We start from the raw sequence: 19,122 nt of genomic DNA, 5'->3' as shown, positions 1-19,122 counted from the left end.
TATAGTTTGGTTCATTTATTTCAATTTATTTTTAATTCTTAAAGATTGATTTTCTTCTTTTTTTGTATCATCCAACTCTCTCTTCTCAATACTGAGCCATTCACTGCTTCACCAGCTCCTCATGTGTGAATCTCTGTGAATGTGTGCAAACATTGGAGTTGATTGCCTACCCATGGGGGAGCCCAGTATCGTGATATGTAAGGTCTCTACACTGGATATCCATGGACTGCAGGGGAACCTTGCATGCAAAGTCCCATGCCAGTGAGTTCAGTCTGTCCCAGGGGGCCTTTGCAATGTACTCAGAAATTTATCCCCTAGGGAATTTATGTCCAGATGGGCAACCCCATCGTATTCACAGAATCTCCCAAGGATGATTTGGACTTAAAATTGTCAGCCTTCTAGGATCCAGTGTTGATCAGGGTTTCTCAATCTTAGTCTTATTGACATTCGGGGCCTGAGAATTATTTGTTCTTTGGGCCATCCTGTTAATTGAAGGATGTTAAGCAGTATCCCTGGCCTCTACCTACTATATGTCAGTAGCACCCTCCTCTCAATTTTTGTGGTTTTTTTTTTGTTAATCCGCACCCGAGGATATTTTTCCCAATGATTTATTTATTATTATTTTTTATTTTTTATTAGAGAAAGAGGAAAAGGGGGGAGAGAGGAGAGGAGAGAGAAACATCGATATGAGAGAGACACAGATTGGTTGCCTCCTGCACACACCCTGACACGGGCCAGAGAATGACCCTGCAACATAGGTATGTGCTCTTGATGGGGAATTAAACCTCGGACCCTTCAGTGCACAGGCCAACGCTCTAACCACTTAACACGCTGTCCAGGGCTCCTCTCAGTTTTGACAACCACAGTATCTCCAGACATTGCCAGATGATCTCTGGGGATGAAAAGTCACTCCTGTTGAGAAAGACTGATTTAGACAGACTATTGTGGGCCACACTGCAGGGAACCCATAGTCATGAACTAAACATGGAAACACCCACCAGACCATTTGATGTCTTCTCAGGAGAAGTCAGTCCAGAGTGTCTGCCCACCGAAGGGTGTGCGCCAGGAGGACACTGGTTTTGGAATGTAACTCCTGGATTCAAGTCCTGCCTTTACAGATTTGGAGCAAGTTTCCTCACTTCTTTGCTCTCCGTTTCTTTATTTGGAAACAAGGGATTGATGTTGTTTACCTGGCATGACACTGTTGTAGTGAGGACAAAATGAAGTTCTACACACACACACACACACACACACACACACACTGATATATACTTCAATCTGATTTAAGGATACACAAACATGGACTTGATAATGGTTCAGATATAAGTGTATTTATTTGCCAATATGATTAAAAGGGAAGTCCAGCCAGTGCTGCTCAGTGGTTGAGCATCGACCCATAAACCAGGAGGTCATGTTTCGATTCCTAGTTGGGGCACATGCTCAGGTTGCAGGCTCAATCCCCAGTAGGGGGCATGCAGGAGGCAGCCAATCAATGATTCTCTTTTATCATTGTTGTTTTTATCTCTCTTTCTCCCTCCCTTCCTCTCTCTGAAATCAATAAAAAACATTTAAAAAATTTAAAAAGGGAAATATAGGAAAAATATATTTTCAAATCCATCATGTAGTACAGGCTTCACTAAAGATTACAATATTACTCTTATGCTATAAGGCACAATAGGAGATGTCTAACTTTAAATAGAAGAAAAAGAACAATATCAATTAGATTAGGATGCAAATGGTCATGTTTTTATATTTACTTACTAATTTTGCATTCAGTAATCTGACTAGACTGCACAAGAATTTAAATGTCTTGACAGGAGATTGTAGCTGTTAGTTCTCTTGGGATTTCATTATAATGAACGTGGTAAATAATTCAGGACCATAGGAGAGGCCAATGCGTAGGCAGCACCTGGTGCTATATTGTTCATGCTTAAGCACGCAGAATCCAAAGATGGCATTCTACACTTGTCACTATTGTTCTGGCTTAAACAGAAATTCTATGTTCTGTGGCAATTGAAATAATAATTGATATTTTTTCCTCTTCCAATTTTTCTCCACAATAAAAGAAAATTGTGCTAAGCTATTTTAAAAACAGAAGTGATATCCTCTTATAAATTTCCACTGGTAAAATTTCAAATCTGTTTTCTGTATTAAGTGATAGATTGCTTTAAAGAATTAGGGACCTGCCTACCTTTTCTGCTGGGGCTAAACTGAGTCTTTCTGTATTTCTATTTTTGTTCTGCAAGGTAGAGCTTCTCTTTATCACAGTATTCACATTGTGAGCATCTTCTGAGGGAAATAACGCCATCCTCTGTCCAGTTGCTCACTCTGAGGACATCCCTAAAGTCCTCAGTTTCTCCCCCTATTACTCAAGTGGCCTACCTCACTTCTTCTAGTAGTCTAACAGTTTAAAAACAGAAAACTATTGGCAAAGGGCTCATATATTCTCCTGTGCCCCCAGCTGAGTGGACATAGGAAGTCCCTCCATTCCCCAAGAGAACAAGAGCCAGAGTGACCGGCAGACATTGCATGCAGACAGTGGCGGGGGGGGGGGGGGGGGGGGGGGGGGGCGGGGGGGCGGGCACCAGAGCTCCCATCCCCCAGGATTAGACAGAGCTTAAGCCATGAGTTGCATGAAAGATGTTGGAAGGGAAGGGGGTTTCTCAGTAGGGAAAAAAGGAAGATGTGCTTCACACATAGGCCATAAGAAGGATCTGAAGAAAGACTGTAGGGCTTTATATCTCTAAAGCTTTATATCTAATTGTCAGATGTGCTTTGTCTTTGTTTTTAAATGATTGCTTATTAAAGAGGTTTACAATATATTTTATTTAAGTATACTATTTTAAACCTTTGTTATATATTATAAAGTATATAACTGTGTGTAATAAAAATATAACTATCTAATTAAAATATATAAAATATTTTAAACCTCTAATAGACCATTTACATATACATAAATGTATAATTTATTTTTAACAGGTTTGATTGCTTTCCTTCGGGACCTGTGTGAGAGTAGTTGGAGCAGTGACTGCCATCTGGTGGCAAGCCAGAATCATCACTTTGTGGTTACCAAGATGCCCACTCCTGACTCACATGGTATGCACTGGCAACAGGGCACCCCGAGAGCCTGGAGGGTGACTGAGGAAGGAGCTTAGTGAAATCACCCTTCGCTTCCAGCTGAATGAGTTGTCCATCCCGGATTTTGAGCCAGGAGCCAGCCCCAAAATGGCACCTCTGAAGACAAGATTTGAGATGCTCTTATGTTTTAGACAAAGATCTGCTGGTTCCCTACCAGCGGGTAAGCAAGACTGAATACGCACACACCAAGAGGGGCATGTGATGACATGGAGCCTGAAATAAACTGCTCTGACTTGTGTGACAGTTTACCTGGCCAGGAGCTGGATCGGAGACCCATTCATGATCTCTGCAAGACAACAATTGTAAGTAAGCAGCCCTGGGGTGTCAGGGCTGCTCAGAAATACATGCGTTGGGGGGAGAGGGGTGGTGGAGGAGGAGAAAATGTTAATGAAGGACGTGTTTCCAGGCTTTGATGATGATGGGGCAGTTCACCTTTGATCTACAGAAGAGCCTCATTCCTAACAGCTTCTCTTTATTCTGTTCTCAGACCTCTTCCCACCACAGTAAGACCATTTCTTCATTATCTCCTGCCCTTGTGGGTATTGTGTGGACTTTTCTCAGCTGTGGACTTCTTCTGATAGTCTTCTTTCTTGGCTTCACAATTCGTTGCAGAAAGAACAGGTAAGCAGCCCATGCCTAGATTCTCATCTCCCATAGCCTGAATCATGAAACCCAGAATGTTAGTATCTTTTTGGTACTATAAACTGCCAGCTGGTATCAGTAGGTCTGTCTCCTTCTGTGGCATTAAGCTATGTAAGATTCCCCCCCTCCCCAAATGGTCCTGGCCTTGGGGTAGAATTCCCTCTGGAGGAGAAAGATTTCACCCAGTGTTGTGCTACCTACTGCAAGGATAACCCCCCTCCCCCAAAGAGCATGGAGATCCTCTCCTCATAAAGGAGGCCACAACTCTTCTAAGAAGATGAGGTATTTGTATTAAAAATGGAGAGCATGTAGAAATCTTCTGAAGCAATACTAAGTTTATGGCAGCACAATTGGAATCAATCTGACTGGGTTAACGTTTCTGCAAAAATAGTGAAGCCCTACTACCTGGTTGTTCTGCTAGACAATTCTGACTGGTTGGAAGGTCACTGGCTCATCAGGGTAAGTATCGGTGGCTCCTGGGGCTGACAAAAGGGAAAAACGATGACTGTCTTCTGAAGGGACTTGCAGAATCTTGTCTTCACTGCTATTCGATCCTTCCCTCAAGGACCAACCCTTCCATCCCTTCCACTCCAGCACCCTGCACCCCCCTCATCCTGCCCCAGCTGTCCCAGGCGGCCTCCAGTCCTCTCTTCCTGCCCCACAGCTGTTTTTTTCTGGATGGAGCCCACATCAGATTTCAACAACTCCCTCAGAGAAGCCAAACTCGTCTGGCCCCACTCCAGCCTTAAACTTGGTGGTGATCAAGTGTATCGTGCTCCATTATCTGGTTTGGCACTCAGAGGAGGACCAGTCAGTAGAATTTGTCTAGCGGGCATTTTGGGGTGCCATTGGCCATTTGAGGCATGGAGGACATGGAATTATTAAGTAGCAGTGACTTGGTCTACGAGGCCAACCTCAACATGGCAGTGATAGATATGTGGTACTCTGTCCTGAGTATACCCCTACCGCTGCTCCAGCCACTTTCATTCTCAAATACACTAAACCTACGCCCATCTCAAGGCCTTTGACTCACTGCCCCTTACTATTTCCACTACCTAACAGTCTTCTCCACATCTTTCCATGACTAGTTACTTCTCATTATGTAGGTCTTGGCTCAAATGTTACTTCTTCAGAGAAGTCTTCCCTGATCATCTTATCTAAAGTAGCCTCTTTACCCAATGGCTACCCAGTCCCCATATCTCATTCCATATCCCATCACTGTTTTATTTTCTTCATAGTAAGTGTAACTCTCTGATATTACCACATTTATTGATTACCTTCTTATTGTCTGTATCCCACACCAGAATATAGAGACTGTAAACTCCGGGACCTCGTCTATCATGCTCACTACTGTCTCCAACATTTAGAACAGACTCTGGAATATAATAGGTGCTTAGTAAACATGTTGCGGCTGCTGCCAAGAAAATGACTAAGAAAGTCACACATTTCAAGGTTAGAGAACTATGAAGTGGTCTTTTTAGCTGTAACACATTTTTATAATGCAAATTAATACCTGATTGGCAAATAAGAAAATAGTATTATCGATTCATATGTAATTTCCCCCCAGAAAAATAAACGATTTAAAGAATTCAGGAGCAAGCTTTCTACAGTTAAAGAAGGGAGCCTTAAGTTAAGAATACTAGGATACTGCTTTCCCATATAATAATATTAGGCTGGTTTACTGGCTTCAAGAATTGGGTGTCCTTCCTACAACATGAAGCTATCTGGTGAAGCTGTAGCAATAGATGAAGAAGCAGAAAACACATTTCCCTTGTGTTTAAAAAGAATCGATTGTTGAAGAAAGCACAGATCCAGAGCAAATTTGGATGATAATGTTATTTATGGGAGGCAAATACCCTCGAGGATTTAAGCTACAAATATCAGCTATGATCCTGGGTACAAATGATAGTGGAAATTTATTGAGTGCTAGTATTTTAATAGGATAATTACTATTTTATTAGCATTCTGGTTACAAAGTTAAATATGTTTCAAGTGTTATGGCTATACTATTTCCCCCAAAAAACACATGCTTATATATAATTTTATAGAATGCAAGGTTTTTAAATCATTTATCTATCTGGTTAAAATAGAAACACTGTTGTCGTAGAACAACTATGTTTGCTGCCTGTCTTGCTTGCAGTGGGAGCATGACTTGGCATGAGGAATAAAATAGTAAAATAAAAATGTTGTGACCTTGGAATAAGCAAAGATTTCTTAGACACTATACTAAAAGCCACTTAGGGTACACGGCAGATGGTCTCTCCCAACACTGGGAACTGTGCATTGAGGCACCTGCCACCTCTGCCTGCACCATGGGCTGGAGCGGAAGCCAGAGAACCAGATGCTGGTAAAGGGCTGAAATGCGTCTATCCCTGTGGCCTCCTCCCTCTATCACAACTTCCTAGATAGGTCCTTATGCAGGTCTCTGGCAGATACATCAGAGTGGACTTACTTACTTCATGTGCCCTGTTGTATTTGTTCTCTCTGCCTTCAGGAAATCCAACACACTGTATGAGTCATGGTTCTCAAGCATGTTATTGCTGTAGCCTTCTGAGATCTCTCTAACTCCCCAGGTTTCACATTATTTTCTATTATAATAAAAGGCCTCAAGGTCTCCACACTTTTGAGAAAGATTAGACTCATCCTCATCTTTTCTTCATTCTTTCCATTCCTTAAAGTCTTATAGTATCACCTGAGTGAGGTTTATCAGTATCAACTATAAATATTTCCTGAGCTAAACCCCTACAGTGCTCAGGAGACTATATAAAAATGTGATTTTAAGGGTTCCTTGGAGCTTCAGATGTATCATTGGGGTGGAAAAACATGAGCAAGTCCAAAAAAATACAACATTCTGTTTTTTTAAAAGTAGCTTTTCAAAAAAGTATGCCTTGCTCCAGGGAATGGCTCTGTGTTCCTTTCATATACATTGTTTCAGGTCTGTCTGCTTTGTGGTTTGGGTAATTGGAGCTGAATGAAGGTGACCAGGAAGAGAAGAAAGCAGTACTGATCTTGTTGGCTATAGGAAAGTTTGTACTCATATTGTGCCATACAAAGATATATGGGATCTTCTATATAATTTTCGGTTTGATGGTTATTGCTGATTGCCTGTGACAAATTCATATATCTCCTAGTGGTTCCATTTCTGTGATTGAACCCTGACTAATACACTAGGGAAAAATATGCAGTATCTATACATAGAAAATCATAAAACATTTTTGAGAGAGATTAAATAAGTTCTAAACAAATCAATGATATATTTATACATTAGAAGACTCAATATTTTAAAGATATAATTTTTCCCCAGATTGATGTATGGATTCAATGTAAATGCAATAAAAGTTCCAACATTTTTTTTCTGGTGAATTCAACAAGCTGATTCTCAAATATATATGGAAAGTCAAAGGGCCAAAAATAACCTGGAAAAAATGGACAAGATGAAGGGATTTCCTCTTTTGGATATTAAGATTCATTATAAAGCTAGTAATTAAGATATGCTAAGTATACAAGTGGTGCAAGGGATGGATAAATAGACCAATGGAATACAAACCTGGCTGACAAAAAGGCCCATCCAGGCTCTATCCATAAACCACAATAAAAATCCCAAATCACTGACCCCTTCCTTACTATGCTTCACTCTAGACCAGTGGTTCTCAACCTTCCTAATGCCTCGACCCTTTAATACAGTTCCTCATGTTGTGGTGACCCCCAACCATAAAATTATTTTCGTTGCTACTTCATAACTGTAATTTTGCTACTGTTATGAATCATAATGTTAATATCTGATATGCAGGATGTATTTTCATTGTTACAAATTGAACATAATTAAAGCATAGTGATTAATCACAAAAACAATATGTAATTATATATGTGTTTTCCGATGGTCTTAGGTGACCCCTGTGAAAAGGTCGTTCGACCCCCAAAGGGGTCGCGACCCACAGGTTGAGCACCGCTGCTCTAGACAAATCTTAAGCCTGATTCTTGGTGAATCATTTTGCTATTTACTATGTGAATAATAAACTTAATTTCATATCCAAAAAAATAGACCAATGGAACAGAATATAGAGAATCCAGAAACAGAGCCAAGCATGTATGGACACTTTTTAATAAATGGTGCTGGGTCAGTTGACTGTTTATGGGGGAAGAATGTAACTGGAATCCTACCTAACAAAATCATCCGCAGGTAGACTGTACATCTAAATGCAAAAGTCAAAGAATAAAGCTTCAAGAAGATAATATAGGAGACTACATTCATGAACTTGAGGCAGGAAAAAATGTCTTAAATAGGACACAAAACTATTATTCATAAAAGAAAAAATTGTTCTAGGTAATACTGAGGACATCTTTTGTTCACTAAAAGATACCACCAAAACAAGCCATGGAATGGGAAAATATATTCACAATGCATGTATCATCAAAGGATATTTATCCAGAATAAAAAACTATAAATTGATAAGAAAAACAGAGAACACATTTTTTTAATGGACAGAAGACATGAACAGCTGCTTCACAAAATAATATATCCAGGTAGCCAATAAACAAATGAAAAAGTGCTCAACTTCATTAGTCATCTGGGAAATGCAAAGTAAAGCCACAATGAGATAACACTGCATACTCGTGAATATCTACAATTTTTTTAAAGTAGACAAAAGCAAGTGTTGGAAAAGATGGGAAGCACCTGGAATTCTTATGCATTGTTATGGGAGTATATCCTATATAATAAAAGACCAATATGCTAAGTGTCTGACCGTTTGACCATTCGACCAGGTGCTATGATGTGCACTGACCACCATGGGGCAGACACTCCGACCAGTAGGTTAGCTTGCTGCTGGGGTCAGGCTGATTGGGACTGGGTGAGACAGGCCAGACACATCCTGGAGCCTTCCCGTGGTCCCTCCCCAGCCCCAATCGTGCACTGGTGGGGTCCCTCGGCCTGGCCTGTGCCCTCTCGCATTCCGGAACCCCTTGGTGGATGTCAGAGAGCCGGTTTCTACTCACTCCCCACAGGCCAAGCCAAGGAACCCCACCAGTGCACAAATCTGTGCACTGAGCTTCTAGTATTGTTATAATCACTTTAGAAAACTGTCCAACATAATCTTCTAAACCCAAGCATATGCATATGCCATATCAGAAATTCTCACAAAAATTGCATACATATATTCACCAAAATAGATGTACTAGAATATTCATAACAGCAGTATTCATAATAAACCCACACTGGAAACTCCTTAACTGTTCATCAATAGTAATATCTTAATAAATCACAGTATATTCGATGATTGACTACTATACAACCATTAGAATAAATAGTCTATAGTTCTATGGGCAACAATATGGATGACACTCACAAAAATAATATTGAGCAAAAAAAGGCAGGCACAAAGATTTACCCTGTATGATTCCACTTATGTGAAGTACAAAACCAGGTAAATCTAATGTCTGATGTTAGAAGTCAGGATAGCTGGGGGCAGTTACAAAAATAAGAAGGGTAGAGCATCAGTTCTCAACCTGTGGGTCGCCACCCCTTTGGCGGTCGAACGACCCTTTCACAGGGGTCGCCTAAGACCATCCTGCATATCAGATATTTACATTATGATTCATAACAGTAGCAACATTACAGTTATGCAGTAGCAACGAAAATAATTTTATGGTTGGGTCACAACATGAGGAACTGTATTTAAAGGGCCAGAAGGTTAAGAACCACTGCTCTAGAGGTTTAGAGGGTGGTGGTGGGAGCTCAGTGATGGAGGGAGCAAGAGGAAGGCTCTGGAATGCTAGTAATATTTATTTCTTGACCTGCTTGCTGGTTGCACAGGTGTGTCTGTTTTCAAAAATTCACTGAATTGTATGCTTTTAATATTCTTTTCTTTATGCATATTTTTCAATTAAAGTTTTAAAAATTATCTTTGAGTTTTCTAAATAAACACAAGTAAATATCCAAATAGAGGATACATGTCAACTTATCAGTGGAGACAAAACTATTTTTTAACATTACTTTCTGAAAAAAATTATCACTTAAGGTTTTATATCATGGACATTGAAAGATAGAATAGATAGTTTTACTATAAATGCAAAGGTGAATTGCATAAGACTTTTTATGGCACCATTGATAGTAGTAAAAATATTAAGAATTTCTGTTTATCAAGACAACATTGGTAAATAACACCAAAAGTGCAAGCAACAAAAAAAAAATAAATACATTCAGTCTCATCAAAATTTAAAACTTTTGTGCTTCAAAGAACACCATTAAGAAAGTTAAAATAATCTAGAGAATGGGAAAAAAATATTTTCAAGTCATGTATCTCATAAGGGACTTGATTATTCACAGCAGCATTATTTATAATAGTCCCCAAGCAGAAACAACACAAATATTCAGATGAAAGAAGTCAGTCACAAAAGACCATATTCTGTATGATTTCATTTATATGAAATGTCTAGAATAGACAAACCTATGGATATAGGAAGTAGATGAGCAGTTGTCTATGAATGGGAAAAGCAAATTAAAACTATAAGATGTTAAACAAAAACCTTCAAGGCTGAAAGCTATCCTGAAGAAAGAGTTTGTTGATCCATATGCTAGCCAGAAAAAAGGACCAAGTCCTGGGGCATGCAGTCTAAACCACTAGCAGCAGAGCTAGATGGAGAAGACGAACATGTCCCCCACCCTGGGGTTAATGGGCTCTTTTTTACAATGTTTGGAGAAGAAAAATGTAAACTGTTTTGAAAGAATTTATATGGCTATAGATAAGGGGGAGTGGAGAAGGTTAAGAGGGAGTAGTTCTGGGATGGGTGAATAGTCCATAAGAAAGAATTACTTGATGCTTCTGGATTGGTTGTGGACAACAGTTTGGAAACTTCATACATAAGCAGTATGTGGTAGCGTCTGGTGGTCTGCTATTCTTTCTAGATAATCACTGAGATAGCCTCCTGGAAGTTGATTCAAAGTTTCAACTTAGCCCTAACAGATTTGGCTCAATGGATACAGCTTCGGCCTGTGGACTGGAGGGTCCCGGTTTCGATTCCGGTCAAGGGCACATGCCTGGGTTGCAGGCTTGGTCCCCAGTAGGAGGCATGCAGGAGGCAGCCAATCACTGATTCTCTCTAATCATTGATGTTTCTATCTCTCTCTCCCTCTCCTTTCCTCTCTGAAATCAATAAAAATATATTTTTTATAAAGCCCACTAAGTTTCAACATACATTCAGGAATATTAGCCATCTTTTCTTGGTTTCAGGCCCATGGCCATTAACTGATTAACCTCTCTTGTCTCTTCCACTCAGCCTCCGGCCTGCTATAATTTAATTGGGGGCATCTCAGAATTTTTCTCTTGAGAGAAATATAACATCAAATGGCTTAAATTTTTAAATATAATATTAAAATAAAGATGTTAAAGCAATGAAACTCATCTACTCAAAGTGAGAGTGCACACTGGTACAACCGCTTTGAAAAATAATTTGGCATATCTTCTAAAATGACACATACACCTTGTGAGCCCACAAATCCACTTCTAGTTACCAGGTATACTCAGGAAAGTGTATTCAGATTTATTCCAAGAGTTGTGTAAAGAATATTCACTCTGGCATTATCCTATATAATAAAAAGCTAATTTGCAAATGGTCATCACGCCCTCACTCCATCACGCCATAACGGCTCAGACACTCAACACTGGGGAGTAAGGAATGGGGGCCAGACTGGTACAAATGAACTCGTGAGAGAGGAATGGGGACCAGCCAGGCTGCAGCTGCAGCCAGCCCGGCTGTAGCCGGCCTGGGTCCTGGGTGCCTGTGGCCAGCCAGAGGGAAGGAAGCCCAGGTCCTGGGTGCCTGCGACTGGCCAGAGGAGGGAATCCTGGGTCCCAGGTGCAGGGTGAGGCAGAGGCTGTTAGGGGCGATCAGGCCAGTAGGCGAGCAGTTAGGAGCAATCAGGCAGGCAAGCAGAGGTGGTTAGGGGTGATCAGGCAGGCAGAGGTGGTTAGGGGTGATCAGGCAGGTAGACGAGCGGTTAGGAGCCAGCAGTCCTGGATTGCAAAAGGCATTCAGACATCCCCTGAGAGGTCCCGGATTGGAGAGGGTGCAGGCCAGGCTGAGGGACGCCCCCCCCCCCCCCCCCCGCCATGCACAAATTTCATGCAGCGAGCCTCTAGTCTATATATATATAAGGCTAATATGCTAAATATCTGTTTGACCAATCGCTATGACATGCACTGACCACCAGGGGGCAGATGCTCAATGCAGGAGTGCCATGACGCGCACTGGCCATTTACGGAGAAACAGCACTGCGAACCTGGCCCACAAAGCAACACTCGGCTTCCCCCAGTTTGACACAGGCCCCGCCACCATCCTGGGGCGACACCCCACCAATTTGTAGACAACACTGCCAAGACCCCGTGGTGCAAAATGGGGCCCACAGCCCAGCCCAGCCTGGAAACGGTGGCTGTGGGCACTAGGTAATGACATCATATAGCAACACCTGGCTTTCTCTCCCTAGTGACTAGTCTCCTTGGAGTTTCTTCAGCCCAGGAACACGACTTGCTTTATAGCCAGGTGCAAACATTTTACACTTTAATCCAGCGATTCTCAACCTGTGGGCCGCAACTCCTTTGGCGGTCGAAGGACCCTTTCACAGGGGTTGCCTAAGACCATCCTGCATATCAGATATTTACATTACGATTCATAACAGTAGCAACATTACAGTATGAAGTAGCAACGAAAATAATTTTATGGTTGGGTCACAACATGAGGAACTGTATTTAAAGGGCCAGAAGGTTGAGAACCACTGCTTTAATCAAATGTCTGTGAAGCGTTTTCCCTTGCCTCATCTCATTTGATCCTTACAGAAGTCCTGGAGTAGGTAGATAGGAGACTCAGTGGAATCCTATTTTCTTTTCGTTAGCCAGAAAAACGGAGATTTAGAAAGCTTAGAAACTTGACCTGACTGAAGAGAAGTAAGAAATGGTAGACCTTGAAAATGACTTCAGGTTTTCTCTCTGCACAGAATATAGTCAAACACTGCTGCAGTTAAATATTTTACTCTTTGTTCTCCCTGTATGATCTACAATAATAATGTGCTTCGTGTTGATATTTACTGTTGTGTTGCTGACAATTATCTGAAAGAGAAGTTGGGGTGCTTCACTGGGCTTGGAAAAGTTTAGCTAAATCATAAAGCAGGTCTAATCTATACTAATAATAGAGAAATATGCAAATTTTCCGGGACACCGTTACAGTAACAATAAGGACCAGCAGGCTGCCTGGGATGACCAGGCTAGCAGGGGAGTTAGTGAGGGATGACCGAACAACTGAACAGCAGGCTGCGTGGGGCGACCAGGCTGATGGGGGGGGGGGGGGCGGGCAGTAAGGGGTGACCAGGCCAGCGGGGGGGGGGGGGGGGGTAGGGGTTGGGAGCAACCAGACCGGCAGGAGGGGCAGTTAGGGGCGATCAGGCAGGCAGGCAGGTGAGCAGTTAGGAGCCAGTGATCCCAGATTGTGAGAGGGATGTCCAACTGCCGGTTTAGGCCCGATCCCGGATTTGAGAGGGTGCAGGCTGGGCAGAGGGGACCCCCCCATGCACGAATTTCATGCACCGGGCCTCTAGTTAAGCATTTGAAGCTCTCACTGGTGCCAATCACACACGTGTGTTTTGATCTGTCATTGTCGATCATCAATTTGGTTGACACTTCTATTATAGAGAAAGGGCAAATAGTGATATTAAAATATTTCTTCTAATTAATTTCCTTTCAATGTGCATGAATTCATGAACCAGGCCACTAGTTTGTAATAATCTCAAATGCCCTCCAGTAGTAGAAGGAATAAATAAATCATGATGTATTCTTACAATGGAATACTATTCAGCAATGAAAATGATCGAGTTACAGTTACATCCAGAAACATGGAAGAATCTTACAAAAGTCAAATTAAAAAGCCAGCCACCAAAAGGCATGTTCTATATGATTCCCCTTATATAAAGTTCAAAACCAAACATAGCTAATCTATTGTGTTAAAAGTCAAAATAGTGGTTTAACTTCAGGGAGGAAGGAAAGGAGGATAATTCAGAGTGGAGATTTTGAGGTGTTGTAATGTTTTCTTTCTTGACTCAGGTGATAGTTACATCAATATCTTCTTTGTGATTATTCACTGGGCTAAATATTTATAATGTGTGCACTTAAAAATACCTTTTCTAGCCCAAGATTCTTTTAAAATTTTATTTCTTTTAATATATTTTAATGAAATCAGAGAGGAAAGGAGAGAGAGTGAGAGATAGAATCATCAATGATGAGAGAGAATCATTGACTGGCTGCCTCCTGCATGCCCCACACTGCAGACCAAGCCCACAACCGAGGCATATGCCCTGACTGGGAATCGAACCGTGACCTCCTGGTTCATAGGTTGACGCTGTACCACTGAGCCACGTTGGCTGGGCCAATAATCTTTTTTTTTTTTAAGTCAGCCTGTCAAGGATCTACTGTTATAGGAGTCATGAAAAGGGAGTAGCAATGTCTTCAGGGGACTGTTGAACACAAGGACAGCATCAACTTCCAAATATCTTCTTTACATAATATCAAATGTCCACATGTGTTCAACTGTTTCACCCTAATAAGCTTTCTTACTTTGATCAAATTACTGCATCAAGATTTATTCTTAAATTTCCTGTTCCCTTGGCTTTCATTAATGTAGCTGAGCATCAGAATTTTACTTAATTTGAATGCTAACAAGATTAGACAGTAATCTGACATTAACCAGTTTTTTATCCTATTCTATGCCTTATTTCATCTCACTTCCCCTAAAGAGCTTGCTTTGAGGGAGGGAGGTGTCAGATAGTAAACATTTTTTAAGCATTTTGAATTTTGCTATTATCAATGGTGAAAGATACTAGTGTGTGTGTGTGTGTGTGTGTGTGTGTGTGTGTGTTGGGAGGAGGTGGTGATCAGGATGTTAATCTATGCACAGTGACCTTTGTTTCTATCTGACCGAGCAGATGTAGGAATTAATCATTGTCACTCCTGGATGCTGCGGCTGCAGCTGCCTCCCACTGCCTTTCTGCCCCTGATAGATTTATTCGTGCATTTTGTTTGCTGGAAAACATGCCTCAGCACAGAAAAAAAACTGGCAAATTAGAGAAGATTATCTGTGAATATAATTGTCTAGAAACATATTTTTTTCTGCACATCTGTACCTATATATTATAAACTCTTTAAAAGAAGAAGACAAAGAAAAAGAAAAGCAAGCTGGAAATATTGTTTATGTAACATTTGAACCATTATTTCCTATCCTGAGAAATTTCACATTGGACCAGTGTCCTGGGTTGCAAAGAGCTGACTGTTTAAACACCTCTATACCCTTCTTATTTTTGTAACTGCCCCCAACCCGCCCCCCCCCCCCCACTCCTAATTATAAATTTAGTGCCAGTCCCAGAATCTGGGCATACTTTGGTTCCAGGCACGGGAAAATAAGTGTTCTAAACTAGAAGTGAATTCATTTTAGAGCAGACCCCACCACAACCGTCAGACCGTAACTAACACTGTCTGAACCCCAACCATCCCCATTAAGTAGATATCCCTGCAGCCTCACCAAATCCAACCCCTGGTGACACTGATACTACCTGGAGATCAAAGCCACACCCTTTTGGATGTTGGGAGTCAGCTCCCAAATCATCCAGTATAAATGTCCTGGGCCTGGTTTATCCATGTTCACTTTCCTCCCTCTCTCTATCAGGTCAGCATACCCTGAGGCAGAGGCTAAAGAGGAGCAGCCAGTGCCTATTCAGAGTCTGTTCCTTCCTTTCCAGGGGCCCACTCCTGCCAGAACCCTAGACCTTTGCTGTAGCTATCTTTGCTAGCCTGGGCTTTTCTGGTACCAGCCCTCACTCACTGGGACCTCTGCTCATTTTCTACTCTCCCTGACCCTGCTTGATTCTCACTCACAGTTCACTCCTTTGTATTTCCTCAGAATGATCTGGTTTTAAACACCCTTGCAGATTGCATCCCTAGATTACCATTGCTTGTCCTTACTTTCCTGCTCCCAGTATCTGGTTTATGTGTCTTAATCTTATGAGTCTGCCTAGACTCTTGAATTCAAACTGTTTTGGTCTAAGCTCTTCACCTACCATTTGAGCCCCAGCTCTGACAGTCTTCCTGTTTCTGATAGTTTTACCAAGTACCTTATTAGGAAAAACAGGTTAATCCCCTGATGTCAACCTTAGTGATGGGGCCCGTCTCCCAGAAAGAGAAGCAAGCAAACGAAGTGTCCATTTGACAGATGAGTGGATAAATAAAGGGTATTATATATTCAATGGAATATAATCCAACCTGAAAGAAGAAGGAGATTCTGATGCATTCTACAGCAGGGATGAACCTTGAGGACATAATGCTAAATTTAATAAGCCAGCCACAAAAAGATAAATACTGCATGAATCCACTTATATGAATTAGCTATCATAGTCAAACTCAAGGAAATAGAAACTAGAATGGTGGTTGCCAGAGGCTGGGGGAGGCAGAAACGGGGAATTGTTGTTTAATGGGTACAGAGTTTCTGTTAATGTTCATTTAATTGTTGTTTAATGGGTATAGGGTTTCAGTTTTGCAGGATGAAAATGCTCTGGAGACTGATTGAACAACAATCCTATATAATAAAAACCTAATATGCAAATTGTCCCCTCAACTGGGAATTCGACCGCTCGCTATGACGTGCGCTGACCACCAGGGGGTGTTGCGGAACATGGCGGGTGTTGGTGATGCGGTGTTGGCAGCGGGCGGCAGTGGAGCTCTGCCAGCCCTGATGGGCCCTGATGAGAGCGGGACCGCAGTGGGATGGTAGAGCAGGTGAACAGGCAGCGCCAGGCCAAGGCAGGTTTGAGCGGGGGCCCCGCAAATGGCACTGAGGGAGCCAGGCAGGAGGCCCATTCCCAACCTATCGCCCTACAGATGGTGACCAGCAGCAGTGGCGGGGGGCAGGGCGGCCACCTGGCTCCCAGGAGCTAAGGGAGCCAGGCAGGGGGCCTGGCCCCAATTGATCACCCCACAGGTGGGATGGTGGAGCAGGTGAGGAGGTGGCACCAGGCCACCCTGCAGGCCACCCTGAGGGACCCCACCCATGCACGAATTTGTGCACCGGGCCTCTAGTGGGAATATAATTAACATGACTGAACTATACACTTAAAAATGGTTAAAATAGAAATGTTTATGTTATTTTATTGTAACTTCCCACAATTTAAAACTTTTTAAATGTTTTAAAGAGAAAGCAATACAAACTCTTATTGGTAAGTAACTACTTTTGGACAAAAAATCTATTACGGGCCATTTTCTTAAAACTATATTTCAGCGATTGTCAACCTGTGTGCCACAAGAATTTTTAAAACATGCAATACCTGACTAATCAGGGGCACTGACCTCTTTTTCCTTAGATTGTCAACAATGAAATGACAACAGTCAATACAACAATAGCTGTCTGGTGTGAATGAATCAATATATACCTATTTTTTTGTCAGATTGGCAAAAAATATAGTTTTTGGTATACCACAGAATTTTAGTAATTGGTTTACGTGTGCCCTGAAATGAAAAAAGCTGAAAATCACTATTGTACTTTATTACCTACCCGATTTCTTAGGAGATGATCATCCTTAAATCACTACCTGTTTTGTGAAGTTGTTACTTTGTTTTTCTTTTTTTATTGCATTTATCTGGGTGACATTGGTTAATAAAATTACATAGGTTTCAGGTGTACAATTCTATAATATATCATCTGTATATTGTATTGTGTGTTCACCACCCCATGTCAAGTCTCCTGTCATCATTTATCCCCCCTTTACTCTTTAGTAGCTCCCTCACTCCCCTTTCTCTCTGGTAATCACCATACTATTGTCTGTGTCCATGAGGGTTTTTTTGGTTTTGTTTATTTGTTTTTTCTTAATCCTTTGTTACTTTATTTTTCATATCCCAAATGTTCATATCTGAACTTTGAAGTGGTATCCTCTCTTTCAACTATTCCAGAATTTCATTCTACCGTTCCCAAGATCTCTTAGTGATTTAATAGGTTTCTATCACATTCCAATTGACCTTCCTCTTTCAAGGCTGCATAATGGTCTGTCTTCATTTAATAGAGATCCTGACATGCTAGTTTTCCTTCTCTGGAATTTATTTTCCTTTTATAACCAAAGCCAGATGTTTCGTTCTAGTACACTATGAGACTTTACCCTGGACTTTAGAGTCTCAGAAGAAAAGGGAGGAGATGGCCTAGTTTTGTGTGAGACGTACAACCAGCAACAGTAAAATAGAAATGTTATTGCAAAGGGAGTCATTCTCAAAATCTCCATTGGTAAACAATTTTCATACACATAAGATAACAATAGGATATACTTATTCTTTTTTTTTCTTTTGAGATATAATTCATGTACCATGAAATTTACCTTTGTAAAGTGTACAGTTTAGTAGTTTTTAGTATATTCACAAAGTTAAGCAATCATCAGCACTGTCTGATTCCAGAACATTTTTATTACCCCAAAAGAAACCTTATACTCATTTGCAGTCTCCTTCTATTCCTCCCTCCCTTCAGCTGCTCGCAACTACTAGTCTATTTTCTGTCCCTATAGATTTGCCTAATCTAATCAATGCACATAAGTCTTATATAATAAAAGCCTAATATGCAAATTTTCCCCTCCACCAGGAGGGCAGAGCCAGCCGGCCAACTGCAGGAAGGGAGGCCCCAGTCAGCATCCAGCAGTTGCTAGGGACCCTACTGTGAATGAATTTCGTGCACTGGGCCTCTAGTGGAATCATAAAAGCATGTGGCTCATTGTGTCTGGCTTCTTTCACTTGGCACAATGTTAGCATGATGATTACAGGGTTTATCCATGTTATAGTAGAAACAGTACTTTATTTCTTTTTATTGATGAATAATGTTCTGTTTTATGCATATTCTACATTATGTTTTTTCATTCATTAGTTGATAAGTATTTAATTGTTTCCACGTTTTGGCTATTAAAAATAATATGCTGCTGTGACCATTCATGTACACGTTTTTGTGTAGTCATGTGTTTTTGTTTAGCTTGGGTATATACCTAGGAGTGGAATTGCTAGCTCATATGGTGGCTCTGTATTTACATGCAAATCTATTTTCTGAAGTGAGTGTACCTTTTTACAGTCTCACCTGCAATGTATGGAGGGGTTCCAGTTTCTCCACATCATTATCAACACTTGCTATCATCTGTCTTTTTTATTTTAGCCAACAAAGTGGTTTTGATTTTACTCAAATCATTGTGATTTTGATTTGCACTTCCCTGGTGGCTAATAGCATTGAGCATCTTTTCACATATTTATTGGCCATTTATATATGTTCTTTGGAGAATTTCTATTCAAA

The 19,122-nt window shown here is 41.1% G+C and overlaps 1 protein-coding gene across 2 annotated transcripts in view; it reads left to right on the top strand.

Moving 5' to 3' along the window:
* Positions 1-3,344: 3,344 nt before the first annotated feature.
* GPR156 (G protein-coupled receptor 156) overlaps positions 3,345-19,122 on the top strand; it is a 60,171-nt gene continuing 44,393 nt past the window's right edge. For both annotated transcript variants that reach the window (XM_070403566.1, XM_070403565.1), the window contains exons 1-2: positions 3,345-3,440; positions 3,626-3,759. In XM_070403566.1, coding sequence (XP_070259667.1) covers positions 3,345-3,440; positions 3,626-3,759 — 230 coding nt within the window. The remainder of the gene's footprint in view (positions 3,441-3,625; positions 3,760-19,122) is intronic.

Source organism: Myotis yumanensis, unplaced genomic scaffold, assembly GCF_028538775.1.
Source record: "Myotis yumanensis isolate MYYU_CA2020_CCGP unplaced genomic scaffold, mMyoYum1.0.hap1 SCAF_2, whole genome shotgun sequence".
Lineage (NCBI taxonomy): Eukaryota > Metazoa > Chordata > Mammalia > Chiroptera > Vespertilionidae > Myotis > Myotis yumanensis.
This window is presented reverse-complemented; position numbering and strand designations above follow the sequence as displayed.